This window comes from Neovison vison, chromosome 13 (genome assembly GCF_020171115.1).
Source record: "Neovison vison isolate M4711 chromosome 13, ASM_NN_V1, whole genome shotgun sequence".
NCBI classification, from domain to species: domain Eukaryota; kingdom Metazoa; phylum Chordata; class Mammalia; order Carnivora; family Mustelidae; genus Neogale; species Neogale vison.
In genome coordinates, this window is record NC_058103.1 from 146047064 (window position 1) to 146062932 (window position 15869).

The window sequence follows — 15869 nt, forward strand, 5'->3', positions numbered from 1 at the left end:
GAAAACCAGAGGTGTACGAGGTGACCCCAGGGCTCCTCACAGAGCTGACCTTCAGGGACAGGGGTCAGCAAACCAAGCTCTGACGATCACACCAGCTTTCCACCTGTTTCTATATGGTCCGCACGGAGATGGCTTTACAGTTTTAAATAGTTGAGGGACCAAGTCAGAGTGAGAATAACCTTTTGTGTCATATAATGAAAATGATATAAAATTTAAGACTCAACATCCGCAAATAGAGCTGGACTGGAACAAAGCCACAGCTACTCATCAGTGTGCTCTCTCTGGCCCTTTTCAGGCTGTCACCAAAGAGTTCAGTAGTTGTGGCAGAAACTAGTGAGCTCACGAAGACTAAACTATGTCCTGTCTGACCCTTTCCAGAAAATGCTTGCCAGCCCTTCTTCTAGGAAAGGTGTGTTCCAGGGGCTTAATAAAGGTCTGGAGGCTTGGGATGTTATAGAGCTCAGCTGCTCCCCAAACTCCAATCCAAGAACAGGAAGGGCATTCTGGGGTGGCTTTTGTAAGGGGCTTGGTGGTGTCCCCTTCTGGGGGAAAAGCAGATTGGACACTGCCACCCACCATCACACCCAGGATGCCACCAAGTGGGATTTCAGCCTGACATGACCCAATGAGTACAATCTGTTGGGAAGGAGAAATCATTTCAGAGTTTCAGGGTAACCCCCAAATGGCTGGGTCCCAGGGTTAGGCCAGGACTGGAAAGAGTCCCATTGGCTCTGTGTGGGAAGGTGCCAAGGGACAGATGACATCCGCCACAGGACAGAGCAAGGGGCGTGGGACAGTATAGCCAAGGATTTGAAGGTGTGACATAGGCTGGTCAATCATCTTGGGAAGGGTCAGAAACAGAGACCAATGTACACAGCCGAACACAGCGGGAGAGGCAGAGGAAGTGGGTAGCTCAAGGACAAGGCTCTGCCCCTTTGAAAACCTGGTAAAAGCCACGAGGCCACTCCCAGAACGCTCCCGGTACACACCCACAAAAACACTGGCTGGCATCTTCAGTCAGACACCCGCCTCCTGGGGCCTGGGCCGGGTGCAAGAAGTGCCAGGGTTTGTCCAAGATATTCCTTAGCCTTCTCTGTATTTTCCGAATGTTCTGTAATGAGTGCTTATTCTTTTCATAATGAGAAAAAAATGCGTTTGTTTTAGAGTAAAGGGACAAAGGGGAGGGTTGGGGACACCCAGGGCAGAAGAGTCCTCCAAGGCCCTCTCAGGGAGATGGATTTCAGGAGTGGCTTGAACAAGCAGAGGGAATCAACTTGGTTGAGGATAGGATCAGAGGTAGGAAGGGAAGGAGAGGATGAAGGAGAATCGTTCCTGAAGGAGCCGGGGCTCCCTCCCTGCCCTCAAAGCCAAAGAACCAGGCCCCCTGGGCACTGTCACTGTGGTGTCACTGTCTCTGTCCAGTGTCTGCCCTGAGCCTACCTGGTCTCTCCTTCTCTTCCTCTCCCCACCCAAAGCAGGGGTTGTGTTCCACTACCGCCCAGGATCCACCCGCTACTCACTGACCTTTGAGGAGGCTCAGCAGGCCTGTCTGCGCACTGGGGCTGTCATCGCCTCCCCGGAGCAGCTCCAGGCCGCCTACGAAGCAGGCTACGAGCAGTGTGATGCTGGCTGGCTGCAGGACCAGACCGTCAGGTGAAGGACCAGCCCCGCCCCCCGGGCCAAAGCCAACCATGAGCGGTCGGGCTCGGGGAGCAGCACCTGTCCAGCACCCGTCCAGCACCCAGCAGAATGGGCACCTGCTACACTGTGCAGTAATTAATTAATTAATGACTCCATGGCTCCTCCCCTAATTTCTTCCCCAGAACCAAGGCGTATTCTGAGCAGGTGGGGAAGGGCCCAAGGTGACATTAAGTCCTTGGTCATTTACCCCGAGGAGACCGGGAGAATCTCTCCTCAAGGCCCCCCACTCCAGGCCCCTTCAGCTTGACTCAGTGCCCTTCCATATGACGGGCTCTCTTCTGAAGCCAGGAATCCCCCAGGAGCCCCCAGACCCTTCCCCCAGCCACACAGGGAGTTTGCTGCAAGAGGAGCTCCATCCGGGTTTCGATCCCAAATGACTGAAGATGCGCCCAGGTCCCCAAGAGACCTGCCAGCCTCTCCCTGGGCCCTGCATCCCCCAGCCTCTAGAACAGGCCTCCATGCACCCCTCCTGTGCTCCTTTGCAGATACCCCATTGTGAGCCCACGGACTCCGTGTGTGGGTGACAAAGACAGCAGCCCAGGGGTCAGGACCTACGGTGTGCGGCCAGCATCAGAAACCTATGACGTCTACTGCTACGTGGACAGGCTCGAAGGTACGGCCCGTGTTCTTGAATTTTGGGCCCCAGGCAGGGGGCTATTGGAGACACACAAAGAACCACCCAGTTCTGTTCCTTTTCCAGCCTCTCTCTCAGACTAAGCTCATTCTCTCCCTCCCGCATGGTTCATGCGGGTTCCCCCAGCACTGCAGGTGAACACTGATTAAAAACCATTGAGTTCTGCTGATCAATGAGCCTTTAATTATTACAAATAAGTTTTAAGTATGCCATCTGTCTCATGGAGAGTCCCAATGCCCAGGAACAAATCAAAGGTTCTGGGAAGTCCTGCAGTAGAAAACCTTTTAAACTCTGCTTAACCAAGCAGTACAAACAAAAAGATCTTTTCTTTTGTTTCATTTCATTTCTTTTAATTACAATGATCATCACCAAATTGCTATTCCAATGAACCCAATTTTGGAAATGCTGGTGTCCTGGAAAGAGTTCAGCATCCCCACTCACTTGTTCTGGGGGACCTGGGGCAAGTTACTTAACCTCTCTGGGCCTTAGTTTCCTCATCTATAAAATAGGAGCTGATTGTGCTGATATCACCCTTGGTGAGTATTAAATGAGATATGTGTGATAAGGGCCTGGTACAAGTGGGAATTCAGTAAACATGAACTTCCTTCCCTCAAATCAGACAGGCACCTGGGTACAGTTCTGGGTTTGGGGACCCAAACCCCAAGAGTGGCTCCAGGACCCACCCCAGGGGTGGGGGCTGCCAGTGCTCAGGTGCTCCATGCTTGAATCCTGTGGTGGAAGGGAGCACAGGGAGGGTGCCCAAGAGTGACTGGACAAGCTAGACAAGACGGAAGATGCTTCCATGCACAGGGACCGACTGGTCTCAGTTCAGTTGCCCTGCCCCCCACTCCCCCACCCCCCAGTAAGCTGAGCTGCTCTGGCTGTGGGCATGAGGGTCACACCTGCCACCTGCTTCTGCCCCCAGGGGAGGTGTTCTTCGTCACACGCCTGGAGCAGTTCACCTTCCAGGAAGCGCTGGCATTCTGTGAATCTCACAACGCCACCCTGGCCTCCACGGGCCAGCTCTATGCCGCCTGGAGCCGAGGCCTGGACAAGTGCTACGCTGGCTGGCTGTCGGACGGCAGCCTCCGTTACCCCATCGTCACCCCGAGGCCTTCCTGCGGCGGAGACAAGCCAGGCGTGAGAACTGTCTACCTCTACCCCAACCAGACAGGCCTCCCTGACCCCCAGTCCCGGCACCACGCCTTCTGCTTCCGAGGTATGCTTTCCTGCCTCTCCTCCAGCCTCCTTTCTGCCTGGTGCATGACTCCTCTGGGTTCACCGCTTCTGGCCCCCGTCCACCATCCCTGTCCCTCCGGGCAAGGAGGAGAAAGCCCCTCTGGGGCAGGGAAGCTCTGGAGCTAGCATGACCTTAGATGTGGACCCCAAGGCAAGTACATCCTCCTAAAGTTCCCCAGAGAGCAGCAGAGAGAAGTGAGTGAGAACTGGGTTTCTAAAGTTAGGCAGACCTGAATTTTAATTACAGCTCTGCTGCTTAGTGGTTGTGGTACCCGGGGCAAGTCACTTGATCTGTTCCTCTGCTTAGCCTATAAAATAGTGATATAATAATTCCTCCTTCAAAGAGGTGTGCAGATAAACTGGAAGAGGGCGTACAGAACACTTGGCATTGTGCTTGGGTAAATTCTCAGTAAATGTTACCTTTTCTATAGATAACAGATACATACATATAGATATGCTGTTTTGATTTGTATACCCTTGCCCAGTTTTCTCCTGCTTGTAAATATGTTTGTGATAAGTTGAGTCAAAGTATTCTTTTACTCTTCACTAAGCACCAGAAATTCATGGCTCTAATTGGCCCACGCTGAGGACCCACTGCCGCATCAGTCAGTCCTCATCACCTGTGGGAGTTCTGAGATTGACGTCATCCAGCAGCCCAGGGGGTGTGGCTAGGGCGTGGCCAAGCCCTGCAGGGCTCTGCCTGGATGAGATTCCCCCCCCACCCCGTTTTGGATCTACTACAGTGGAGATTATAGTCACTGCTTGGGCCACGTTTTGTATCTGATGCATCAAAACTGAGTGTCTTTGTAACTTCCTATGAATGTATCATTATTTAAAACAAAGGTAACAAAAAAATAAAAGCTGAGCTTTCCCCAGCTTCTCAGACTTCCAGAGCCATCTTTGAAAACCTAGTTCAAAGGACGCTCAGCCCCACTGCGTAGCCTCAAGAAAGCCAGACCCTTCCTGGAGGATGTGTTGGGGCTCTTGTGCCAGTACCCCCTCTGGGCAACAGAAGCCAAACCAGTTAGCCTCCCAGTTCGTTCTTAGACCTGCACCCCCACCGGCCGCGACCCTCTGTGAACTCGGTCTTTTCTGTACCTTCGAAGAGGTTTGACCTCCTTCCCAACCAAGCCCACAGCCCAACTGTTTAAACCAAAACAGTTAAGCGCCCCCTTCCTTCCCAAACATCTATAAATCCCACCTTCCGCCTGCAGTGCCAGGACAACTTCATGGATTTTAAATAGCAGCCTCCTATTTTTGACCAAGACATACTTGGAACCTAATTTCTGTCCCCAAGAAGGCAGCATCGTGCCTGGGAGCAGAGTCTGGCACCAGATACTTGCCTTCGAAGACGGGATCTGCCACTTACAAGCCAGTGGCCCTGGCAGGTCATTTAACTCAGGGCCTTGGTTTTCCCATCTGGACATGAGATCATAGTATCTATCTCATAGGCTGTTGTGGGATAAAATGATTTTATATACATAACACCTTTAAACAGTGCCTTACACATACAATACATTCTGCAGAAGGCATGCCCCAGACCGCCCTGAAATAATGTGTGTGTGATGGTGTGTGCGGCTCAGTATTGTGTAAGTGATGCAGTCAGCTCTTACTGAGGAAGACCAGAGCCGTCTTACTGGGCTTGAGGTGGGCTTCGGGTGAAGGTCGAGGCCCAGCAAGGTTTTTGCACCAGGCTGGCCCCCCCTCAAAAATCCCCTAGTTCCCCTGGGTTGGGTCACTGGCAGGAAGGAAGACTCACCCCCTGCCTCTCTTTAGGTGTCTCAGCAGCGCCTTCTCCAGGAGAAGAAGAGGGTGGCACACCCACTCCCTCTGTTGTGGAGGACTGGATCGCTACCCAGGTGGGGCCTGGAGTGGCTGCTGTCCCTGTGGGGGAGGAGACGACGGCCATCCCAGACTTCACCATTGAGCCGGAAAACCAGACGGAATGGGAACCAGCCTACAGCCCAGCGGGCACTTCCCCACCGCCAGGTCTGTGAGGGGAGGGCTCTGGGGTGCATCCTGAAGTCGCATGTGTCTGTCTCCCTGGGCTGTGGCCCAGCCCGCGCCGGTTCTTTCCCCGGGGCCTGTGCTGTTTCCCCAGCCCTGACGCTGGCTGGCAGCATATCCAGCCGTGGGCAACATCAGCCATCTCAACTGGCCTCTGGGACAACCGCCAAGGGAAAAAAGGGGCAGACTTTTTCACAAAACGCACCTCTCCCCCACCCCCGCCTCCCACCCCACAACTCCCTGTTCCCTGCTTTTTATTTCTCCCACCTGTACTGCGATGCCTATCACTGAGCTGATCAGAGGGCTCTTAGTCTGTCTTCCTGTATTCACATCTTTATCCTCTAACCTTTTAAAAACTCTGTTGTAGGAAGATCTCCAATAGTGGGGAAGGACCTATAGGGGTCTTTGGAAGTGTGACTCTGACCTGTCACCTTGCCTTGATCCTCCTTCTGTGTCACTCTTTTGGCCCAGGTATTCCCAACCAGCACTTCCTGAGCCCCATCTGTCCTGATCAAATTGGATGGAACTTGATGGGATGAAAGCTTTGGTCCCCTAACCATGTGGGGGGGGGGGGAGTGTTTTATGGCTGTAAGTTTAGGGACATGCTGGCTTATAGAAAGATTAACAGGTTCCCCTGCCCCGCCCACCCCTCCACTGCAGATCTTCTCAGTGCCTTTGATATGCTAATATGTGCTGTAAGGCAGAGGGGGTGATGTATTCAAAGTGTCCCAAATGAATCTGACCATTGGCTTCCCCCCACCCCAGCCCCCGTGGAGTATTTGTTTTATGGCCCAGTTTAGGTAAGCCTCAATTAAACAAAGCCCAGTAATGTGTGTGCGCTTAGTAGAGTCAGCTCGTCCAGGGACATGTTCATTTGAAGAAATGAGTATATCAGAGCTTTGTACTGGTCCATGTAGTCACTCATTCAATGCACTGTTCCCAAGCCATTCAGCCAGGCCAGACACCCCTCTCTATGCTGGAAATGCAAAAGCCTGTCCTCCCTCCATGCCGGAAGGTGAGGGTGTGTCAGTGGAGCAGGTGGGATTGTGGCCCAATGACCTCACCTAGCAGCCACGCCTGCCTGTGCCTTTTCCTCACCCTTCACCGGGACCAGAATAACCGAGTCCTGTTTGGCCAGAGTGTGTAGCTTGGCACAGGATCCTGGCACCAGCTAGTGGGAGTTTTCAAGGAAAGGGACTCCAATGGGCCCCTAGACACATTTTCCATACTTCAGTTCCCTACCACCTTGGCCATATCAGGAACCATCTGTACTGTTGTTAATTCTCTGTCTTTTTCTTTAAATTGACTTGCCTTTAAAAAGAAACCTAAATTTATTTAAAAGAGAAACGTTTTATCATGACTGTAAGTGGTTACTCCAGAATGTTTCTGATATATAGATATAGATATTGTTTTTATATATCTGTCTCCACCTGACGCCCTCTTGCAAGCCTCCACTACTATCCTGAACCCCACACCCGCCTCCAGGATTCTCCTGTCAGCCAGAGTAGGCTGTGAGCCTGCCCTGGGGCTAGGGCGTGTGCTTGGCTCAGGTTCTCTGCCTGAGAAGTAAGTCCAAAAGAACGTGCAAGCTCCAATCCCAGCTAGGCATTTTGTTGGGTCTTTTTTTGTTTGTTTTTTTAATTTATGTATTTATTTGAGAGAGAGAAAGCGTGTGTGTGCAGGCAAGTGGGAGGCACTGAGGGAGAGAGAGAATCTTAAGCACACTCCATGCTGAGCACAGGACCCGACTCAGGGCTCCATCTCATGACCCTGAGATCACGACCTGAGCCGAAACCAAGAGCCAGATGCTCAACTGACTGAGCCATCCAGGTGCCCCCGCCCGCTGGGTTATTTTTAAATGCAAAAGGTGGAAACAAGAGGGAAGGAAAATAATGCAACCATGATTCTTTAGAATGATGAGACTTTTTCCGCTTTGGTAGTCTCAGAATTGAAAAAGTTGATGTATTTTTGCGAACAGTACTACCTGGCCTCCCCTGCCTCAGAGGGATAGGATTGGATGAGTGACTCTCAAACTCGAGGGGGCATCAGTATCGTGAGGGTTCCAGGGTCGGGGGGCAGTGGCGAAGGGTTTTATTGAAAGACGACATGCCTGGGCAGCTTAGCTGGTTAAGCGTGTGACTCATGGTTTCCACTCAGGGTCCTGGGATCGAGCCCTGTGTTGGACTCCCCACTGCTTGTGTCCCTCTCTGCCCCTCCCCGCTGCTCACGCTCCATCCCCTTTTCTAAAATAAACAAATAAATATTCAAAAAAATAAAAGTTTGGGGGGGGGAAATGACATGCTACCCTCACCCTGGAGTCCCCAGAGGGATTTGGGGTGTGGGGGAGCTCTGAGAGTCTGCTTTTCTGTCAGGCTCCCAGAGAATGCTTGTATTGCTGGTAATGCTAAGGCTATCTATCAGTCTAGGGAGCACACTTTGCAAATCATGGGTTTAGCTACATGAGGTGATGGTGTGGAGGTACCGGAGAGGTGACCTCCATTGCTTTCCATGGGAGCCAGACCCCTACTTGCATGGGCTGTGTGGATGGTGTCCCCTGGAGTCTCAAAGAGCACAGTTTCCTGGGCCCCACCCTCCTTCCTGCCCCAGACACTGGGCAAGGTTCCATTAGAAGACGTCTGAGCACACCTCTGAAGAAAAGTTTTACTGTGGAAGGAATGGGTGAGGCTCCAATAGAGAAGAGGTACTAAACCCACACCTTATCTTCTTCCTCTCTTCCAGGGATCCCTCCAACATGGCCTCCCACCAGCACAGCAACAGAGGAGAGCACAGAAGGCCCTTCTGGAACGGAAGTACCCTCAGCCTCAGTGGAGCCATCCCCCTCAGTGGAGCCATCCCCCTCAGAGGAGCCATCCCCATCAGAGGAGCCATCCCCCTCAGAGGAGCCATCCCCATCAGAGGAGCTATCCCCCTCAGCGGAGCCATCCCCATCAGAGGGGCCGTCCCCCTCAGAAGAGCCATCCCCCTCAGAGGAACCTTCATTCCCCTGGGAGGAGCTGTCCACACTTTCACCCTCAGTGCCCAGTGGGACTGAGCTGCCAGGCTCTGGGGAAGTATCTGGGGTACCTGAAGTCAGTGGTGACTTCACGGGCATGGGAGAAGTTTCAGGACATCTGGACTCCAGTGCGCAACCCTCAGGAGAAAGTGCAAGCGGACTGCCCTCTGAAGATCTTGACGCCAGTGGACTCAACTCTACTGTGGGCTCAGGCATGCCTGTGGGAAGTGGACTGGCTTCAGGAGATGAAGATAAAATTCCATGGTCCAGCATTCCTAAAGTTGGAGGTGAGGGCCTAGAGACCTCTGCCTCTGGAATAGGGGAACTCAGCGGGCTACCTTCTGGAGAAGGTCCAGAAGCTTCTGCCTCTGGAGTAGAGGACCTCAGCAGGCTGCCTTCTGGAAAAGGTCCAGAAGTCTCTGTCTCTGGAGTAGAGGACCTCAGTGGATTACCTTCTGGAGAAGGTCCAGAAGTCTCTGCCTCTGGAGTAGAGGACATCAGCCAGCTGCCTTCTGGAGAAGGTCCAGAAGTCTCTGTCTCTGGAGTAGAGGACCTCAGTGGATTACCTTCTGGAGAAGGTCCAGAAGTCTCAGCCTCTGGAGTAGAGGACATCAGTGGATTAACTTCTGGAGAAGGTCCAGAAGTCTCAGCCTCTGGAGTAGAGGACCTTGGTGGACTTCCTTCTGGAGAAGGTCCAGAAGTCTCTGCCTCTGGAGTAGAGGACATCAGCCGGCTACCTTCTGGAGAAGGTCCAGAAGTCTCTGCCTCTGGAGTAGAGGACCTCAGTGGACTTCCTTCTGGAGAAGGTCCAGAAGTCTCTGCCTCTGGAGTAGAGGACATCAGCCGGCTACCTTCTGGAGAAGGTCCAGAAGTCTCTGCCTCTGGAGTAGAGGACATCAGCCGGCTACCTTCTGGAGAAGGTCCAGAAGTCTCTGCCTCTGGAGTAGAGGACCTCAGTGGATTGCCTTCTGGAGAAGGTCCAGAAGTCTCAGCCTCTGGAATAGAGGACTTCAGTGGATTACCTTCTGGAAAAGGTCCAGAAGTCTCTGCCTCTGGAGTAGGAGACCTCAGTGGACTTCCTTCTGGGGGAGAAGGAATAGAGACCTCTACCTCTGGTATAGGGGACCTCAGCAGGTTGCCTTCTGGAGAAGCTTCTGCCTCTGGAGTAGGAGACCTCAGCGGGCTACCTTCTGGAGAAGTTCCAGAAGTCTCTGCTTCTGGAGTAGGAGACCTCAGTGGATTTCCTTCTGGAAGAGAAGGTCTAGAGACTTCTGCCTCTGGTGTAGGGGACCTCAGCGGGCTGTCTTCTGGAGAAGGCCCAGAAGCCTCTGCCTCTGGAATAGGGGACCTCAGTGGACTTCCTTCTGGAAGAGAAGGTCTAGAGACCTCTGCTTCTGGAGTAGAGGACCTCGGTGGATTACCTTCAGGAGGCGAGGGTCTAGAGACCTCTGTTTCTGGTGCTGAGGATCTCAGCGGGTTACCCTCTGGAAAAGAAGACTCAGTTGGTTCAGCTTCTGGAGCCTTGGACTTTGGCAGAATACCTTCTGGAACTGTGGGAAGTGGGCAAGCTCCAGAAGCAAGTGGCCTTCCTTCAGGGTTTAGTGGTGAGTATTCAGGGATGGACCTTGGAAGTGGCCCATTCTCTGGTCTACCTGACTTTAGTGGACTTCCCTCTGGATTCCCAACTGTCTCCCTAGTGGATACTACCTTGGTGGAAGTGGTCACAGCTACCAGTGCAAGTGAACTGGAAGGGAGGGGAACCATTGGCATCAGCGGTGCTGGAGAAACGTCAGGACTGCCCTTCAGTGAGCTGGACATTAGTGGGGCAGTTAGTGGCCTCCCTTCAGGAGCTGAACTCAGTGGGCAAGCATCTGGGTCTCCTGATATCAGTGGGGAAACATCTGGATTCTTTGGTGTCAGTGGACAGCCATCAGGATTTCCTGACATCAGTGGGGGAACATCTGGGCTTTTTGAGGTCAGTGGACAGCCATCAGGGTTTTCTGGGGAAACATCTGGAGTGACCGAGCTTAGTGGACTGCCCTCCGGACAACCGGATGTCAGTGGAGAAGCCTCTGGAGTTCTTTCTGGCAGTGGCCCACCATTTGGCATAACTGACCTCAGTGGAGAAGGATCTGGAATCCCTGATACCAGTGGGCAACCATCAGGGTTGCCAGAGTTCAGTGGGACAACTTCTGAAGTCCCTGGCCTGGTTCCCGGGACCATGAGTGGCAGTGGCGAGTCTTCTGGAATTACATTTGTGGACACAAGTTTGGTTGAAGTGACCCCAACTATGTTTATAGAAGAAGAAGGTTTAGGGTCTGTGGAAGTCCGTGGACTCCCTTCAGGGGAGGCAGATGTCTCGGGCATATCTGGGATCATGGATGTCAGTGGCCAATCTTCTGGAGCAATTGACTCTAGCGGGTTGACATCCCAGCCTCCAGAATTCAGTGGCCTGCCAAGTGGAGTAGCAGAAGTCAGTGGAGAATCCTCTGGAGCAGAGACTGGGAGCAGCCCGCCCTCGGGAGCCTATGACAGCAGTGGATTCCCATCCGGGCTCCCCACTGTGTCTCTTGTAGACAGAACTTTGGTGGAATCCATCACCCAGACTCCAACAGCCCAGGAAGCAGGAGAAGGGCCTTCGGGCATTTTGGAACTCAGCGGGGCCCATTCTGGAGCCCCAGACGTGTCTGGAGACCACTCGGGGGGTTTGGACTTAAGCGGGCTGCAGTCCGGGCTGCTGGAGCCCAGTGGAGAGCCATCAAGTACTCCGTATTTTAGCGGGGACCTTTCTGGCACCGTGGATGTAAGTGGAGATTCCTCTGCAGCCACAAGCACCAGTGGGGAGGCCTCGGGGCTTCCCGAAGTTACTTTAATCACTTCAGAGTTCGTGGAGGGTGTCACCGAACCAACTGTTTCCCAGGAGCTTGCCCAAAGACCCCCTGTGACACATACCCCCCAGCTGTTTGAGTCCAGTGGAGAAGCCTCTACGTCTGGGGAAGTTAGTGGAGCTACACCAAGGTTCCCCGGGGCTGGGCTAGAAGAGTCATCAGTCCCGGAATCCGGCAGCGAGATGTCTGTCTTTCCTGAGGCTGGGGTGGGGGCGTCTGCCACCCCTGAGGCCAGCGGACAAACTTCCGGGGCCCCTGAGGTAGGTGAAGCCACCTCTGCCTTCCCTGAAACGGATGTGGAGGGAGCCTCAGGCCTGGGAGTGAGCAGCAGCACCTCTGCCTTTCCTGAAGGCCCCAGGGAGGGCTCTGCCACCCCGGAAGTACAAGAGGAGCCGACCAGCTCCTATGCTGTGGGCACAGAGGCATCAGGCTGGCCTTCGGCCACTCCGATGACATCTGGAGACAGGACTGAGGTCAGTGGAGACCTGTCTGGTCCCACGTCGGGGCTGGATGTTGTTACGAACCCCAGCGTCTCAGAGTCCGAGCGGATCCAGCAGACCCAGCGCCCTGCAGAGGCACCTCTAGAAATCGGGTCCTCAAGCCCCTTGCACTCAGGAGAAGAGACCCAAACCGCCGAAACAGCCACCTTCCCCACGGGTGTTTCCATCCCCACTTCTCCACGAGGGACAGATGAATCCGCACCAACCACTCCAGGTATGGTTGGGATTTTTTTTTTCTCCTTTCAGTGTTTTTCGGGGAGTTCAGACTGTAGGGTAGTGAGAGGCAGCGTCAACTCACACTCCTCTACAGGCCAGCTGTGTAGCCTCAGGCGAGTTTCTTAATCTCTCTGAGCCTTATCTGGAAGATGGGAAGAGTACCAGGGGCCGGCAAACAGGGTATAAATATATATCGAACAGGCACTTAGCATCTAACTTTGCACCGGGCCACACTTAGAGACTCGTGCTTGCCCGGGTTGCAGTGGAGTTACATCCCAAGAGCAATTATGCGTGAGTCCAGCTGTCTGTGCTTGGCACAGGGAGAGAGAAGGGGGACTCTTCAGTTAGTGCTAGAAATTCTACTCACGCCCCTTTCCCATGGAGCTCGTGTGACAGGAGAATGGATTTGATGACATCTATGCCCAGATATTAACCTCATGTAGGGTGAAGACCTGCATGATGTAAAGACCCGAAGCATCAATCTGGCTGTCCTGACTTTGCTCCCCACCCCCACCCCGGCACAGGTGCCCTCTCCGTACCACGGTCTCACTTTGACACAACCCAGGCACCGGGCACAAGAAGCTGATATTTTCCTTTGCTTTTTGCCAGGGGCTCCCTTGTCCCTCCCTCTGGGCCGAGAGAGCTCTCGCAGTCAGAGAGCCGAGATGCTGGGGCCAGCTTCCCAAGAGGGACAGAGTCCTCAGAAACATGCTGAGGAGCCAGCCTCGTGGGCTTCAGGGACTTTGTGCCCCAACCTCAGAGTCTCAGAAGCGAGGCTGCACCTCCGGCAGGCAGCTGTGGTCTCGCTGCTCAGTGTCTCCCCAGGAGCTGCGGCCCCATCAGGTCCTGTGCTGAGGGGCCCTGTGGGAACTGCCAGGAGATGGAGGGACCCATCTCCTGCCCATGCCCCCCAACCCCGGCCACATTGGCAAGCATTGCAACATAGCTAAACCTTCTTCAGCCGTGGCGGGGGACAGGCAGGGGAAGAAGGGGGACCCCTTTATTCCCCAGAAGGGGCTGCAGGCAGGAGGAGCTGACCAAGGCCCGCCAAGGCTCAGGCTTCCCAGACCAGGAAGGAGAGGGGTACAGTGACACCGTAGGGCAGACGCCACGGGGTAAACACAGCACGTCTCTCTAGAGAGTCTAGTCTGGGGCACTTTCGGGGGAAAAATAGTTAAATAATTAAACCAGGAAATAGTTCCTTTTCTTGTTAAGCCAATGATTGTTTTATGAGTCAAATTACAAATATGCTTGAATTTTGAAGACAAAATCTGTGACTTTCAGGAAGTGTGGAGCTAGGCCGTCAGTGGGGTCGAGCCGGTCATGCCTCCTGGGCCCCGGGAGGGAAGCTCCGAGGGGGCTGCCTTGCGCTGTCAGAGCCTTCCTCTGCAGGAAAGCCCCTGCTCGCCCCTCCATGCTCAGACCTGGGTGCGGTTTGGGTCTCCTTCTTGACCTGAAGGAAATGACGGGCACTGCCTACCACCCCCATCTGGGGGGAACTTGACCTACCGCGCCTGGCCCCTCGGCTCCCCAGCCCCCACTGCCCTGGGGCCTCTGTCATTCTTCATGGATCAGGCAGCCTGTGGGGCAGGTGAGGAGCCTAGGGCAGGGGGTCCTCTGATGGGAGGTGGCGCCCCAGAAGGAGACGATGAGGATCTGCTTGTGTTCCCTGAACACATCAAGGCCTGTGGTCATGAGGACGTTTCCTTCTGTCCCATCTGTTAAGGGAACAGATGCCCGGTACCTCCAAGCCCGTATTCTTGGGGTAGGTGTCTGCACTGCCACTGCGCCCTTACCCCAGCCTCTGCTCCAGAGTCTTTCCTAGAAGGGCTTCATTCCTCTGACATAGGCAGAATCAGAGCCATGAATCCTGGGGGAAAGCAGATCCCATGAGACAACCAGGACCGGGCAACTATCTCCTAATAGTCATTACATCATATACAAAGAAAGATTTTGTGTTTGCATATATTTATGTATACGCAAATTAATACCTCATAATATATTGCTCCCATCACGTAAATATGCTGTATACTTGGCCCTTACACTGGAAAGAGTCCGTGTAAGCAGGTCCTAGGGTGACTACGGATTCACTCTTTCCTCCACTGGGGTCAATCTCTAGCCGCACGGTGGAGCCATGAGTAAGAGCACTGTGGGCCTCTGCGGCCAGAGGGTGGGCTCTCCTCGGGCACGCAGCCCTACCACCTAGGGGATAGTGTCACGGGGCCACGGTGACCCCTGGGACTCCAGCCGCATCCCTCCATCATCCACCCCGATGGGAGGGCAGAGCCCGTCCTCCCTCTGGGTATGGCTGGTGGAGAGCAGCAGGACGCCTGACCTGGGTGACATGTTCACGGACACAGCCTAAGTCAGCGAGGAACAGACTCAGGGCCCAGCCAGACTTCCGGGACAGCTGCCAGGACCGGAAACCCCTTGCCCTGGTGTTTGTACCTCCTGACACCTCTCCCTTTTAGCAAGTCCTTTCTCTGACCATGTGTACCCCCACAGGGCTCTCTGCCCCCACAGTTCCTTCCCAGACAGCTCTGTGGGTAGCTTGACAGTTATCCCCATCTGAAATGACAGCTCCTCTGAGGGAGTCAAATCCAGAACTGGGGTCTTCACTCACTTGTTTCACATGCTCCGCTAAGTGAGAAGCCCTCTCTCGAACACAGAATCAGCCGCTAGACTTCACTTGGGAGATGAACTTCAGAGCCGCTAGAATGGAGAGAGGTTTAGAAGTGGGGCTTGGCCAGCCCTCGGGACCTCATTTGTAATAGGCTCAAAGTAGTGGTTCTCAGCTTTAAGAACCTCCTGATGCCTGGGGTCCCACTCCCCCCGATTCTGATTGAAAACGGTCCTGTGGCCTTGGCATTGGGGTTTTTAAGACTGCCCCGGTGACTCCAGGGCACAGCCAGGGCTGAGGATTAAGAACACCTGTGTGCAGCGTCCGGGCCCCCCCAAGAGGCATCTATAAAGATTGCTTCCCCTCTCCCATCTCTCTCGCCATGTTTAGAAAAAACTTTATCACCTCTAAAGAGCAGGTGGTAAGGATGCTTCTAGAAGGCCTGCAGATAGAGTCCCGCCTCTGCAGGTGACCCACCGTGGTCTTGAGCTAGAGCCCGCAGGCACAGGCTATTGAAAGACAGTGCGGTTCGGTGTTCTCCAGGCTCCAGAAGCAGCAAAAATGTCGCATTATTCCTGTGGCAGTATCTGAATACTCAGGGTAACCTTCCACCTAGTAAATGAGGCTGGAGGTTGTTATGTAGCCCTTAAGAGAAAATACGTGACAATTGTCATCGTCTTGCTAAGTCAGCATTCCATAAGCAAGTTCTTGATAAATGAGTCATCTGCACTCTTGACGTCGAAATGAACATGTTTAGTGAATACTCAGATTTCCTAGCAATTGAAGAAGTAGGGCTACCTCCCTCATTCTGATCCACTTAAAAAGCAGCAACCTCCCCTCTCCCCCCAACCTCTTTGCTGACATTTGTTGAGATTTCTGGCCCCAGCAGAACTGGTCTGAAGAGGGCTTCTGGCATTGGTAGTTTAAAAGATCTTTTACAAAATTTTTGTTAACTACCGCAGTAGACTCTGTTTTGCTAAGGTTGAGACATTCTGTTCTAATCAGATCTCAACATCCAATTTTCCAGCAATCACTGGTGCTGGGTGGATTT

The 15869-nt window shown here is 53.5% G+C and overlaps 1 protein-coding gene across 2 annotated transcripts in view; it reads left to right on the forward strand.

Moving 5' to 3' along the window:
• The window catches only part of ACAN (aggrecan), a 35654-nt gene that overhangs the window by 9133 nt on the left and 10652 nt on the right, over nucleotides 1-15869 (forward strand). For both annotated transcript variants that reach the window (XM_044230976.1, XM_044230977.1), the window contains exons 7-11: nucleotides 1479-1653; nucleotides 2187-2314; nucleotides 3261-3554; nucleotides 5351-5563; nucleotides 8321-12196. In XM_044230976.1, coding sequence (XP_044086911.1) covers nucleotides 1479-1653; nucleotides 2187-2314; nucleotides 3261-3554; nucleotides 5351-5563; nucleotides 8321-12196 — 4686 coding nt within the window. The remainder of the gene's footprint in view (nucleotides 1-1478; nucleotides 1654-2186; nucleotides 2315-3260; nucleotides 3555-5350; nucleotides 5564-8320; nucleotides 12197-15869) is intronic.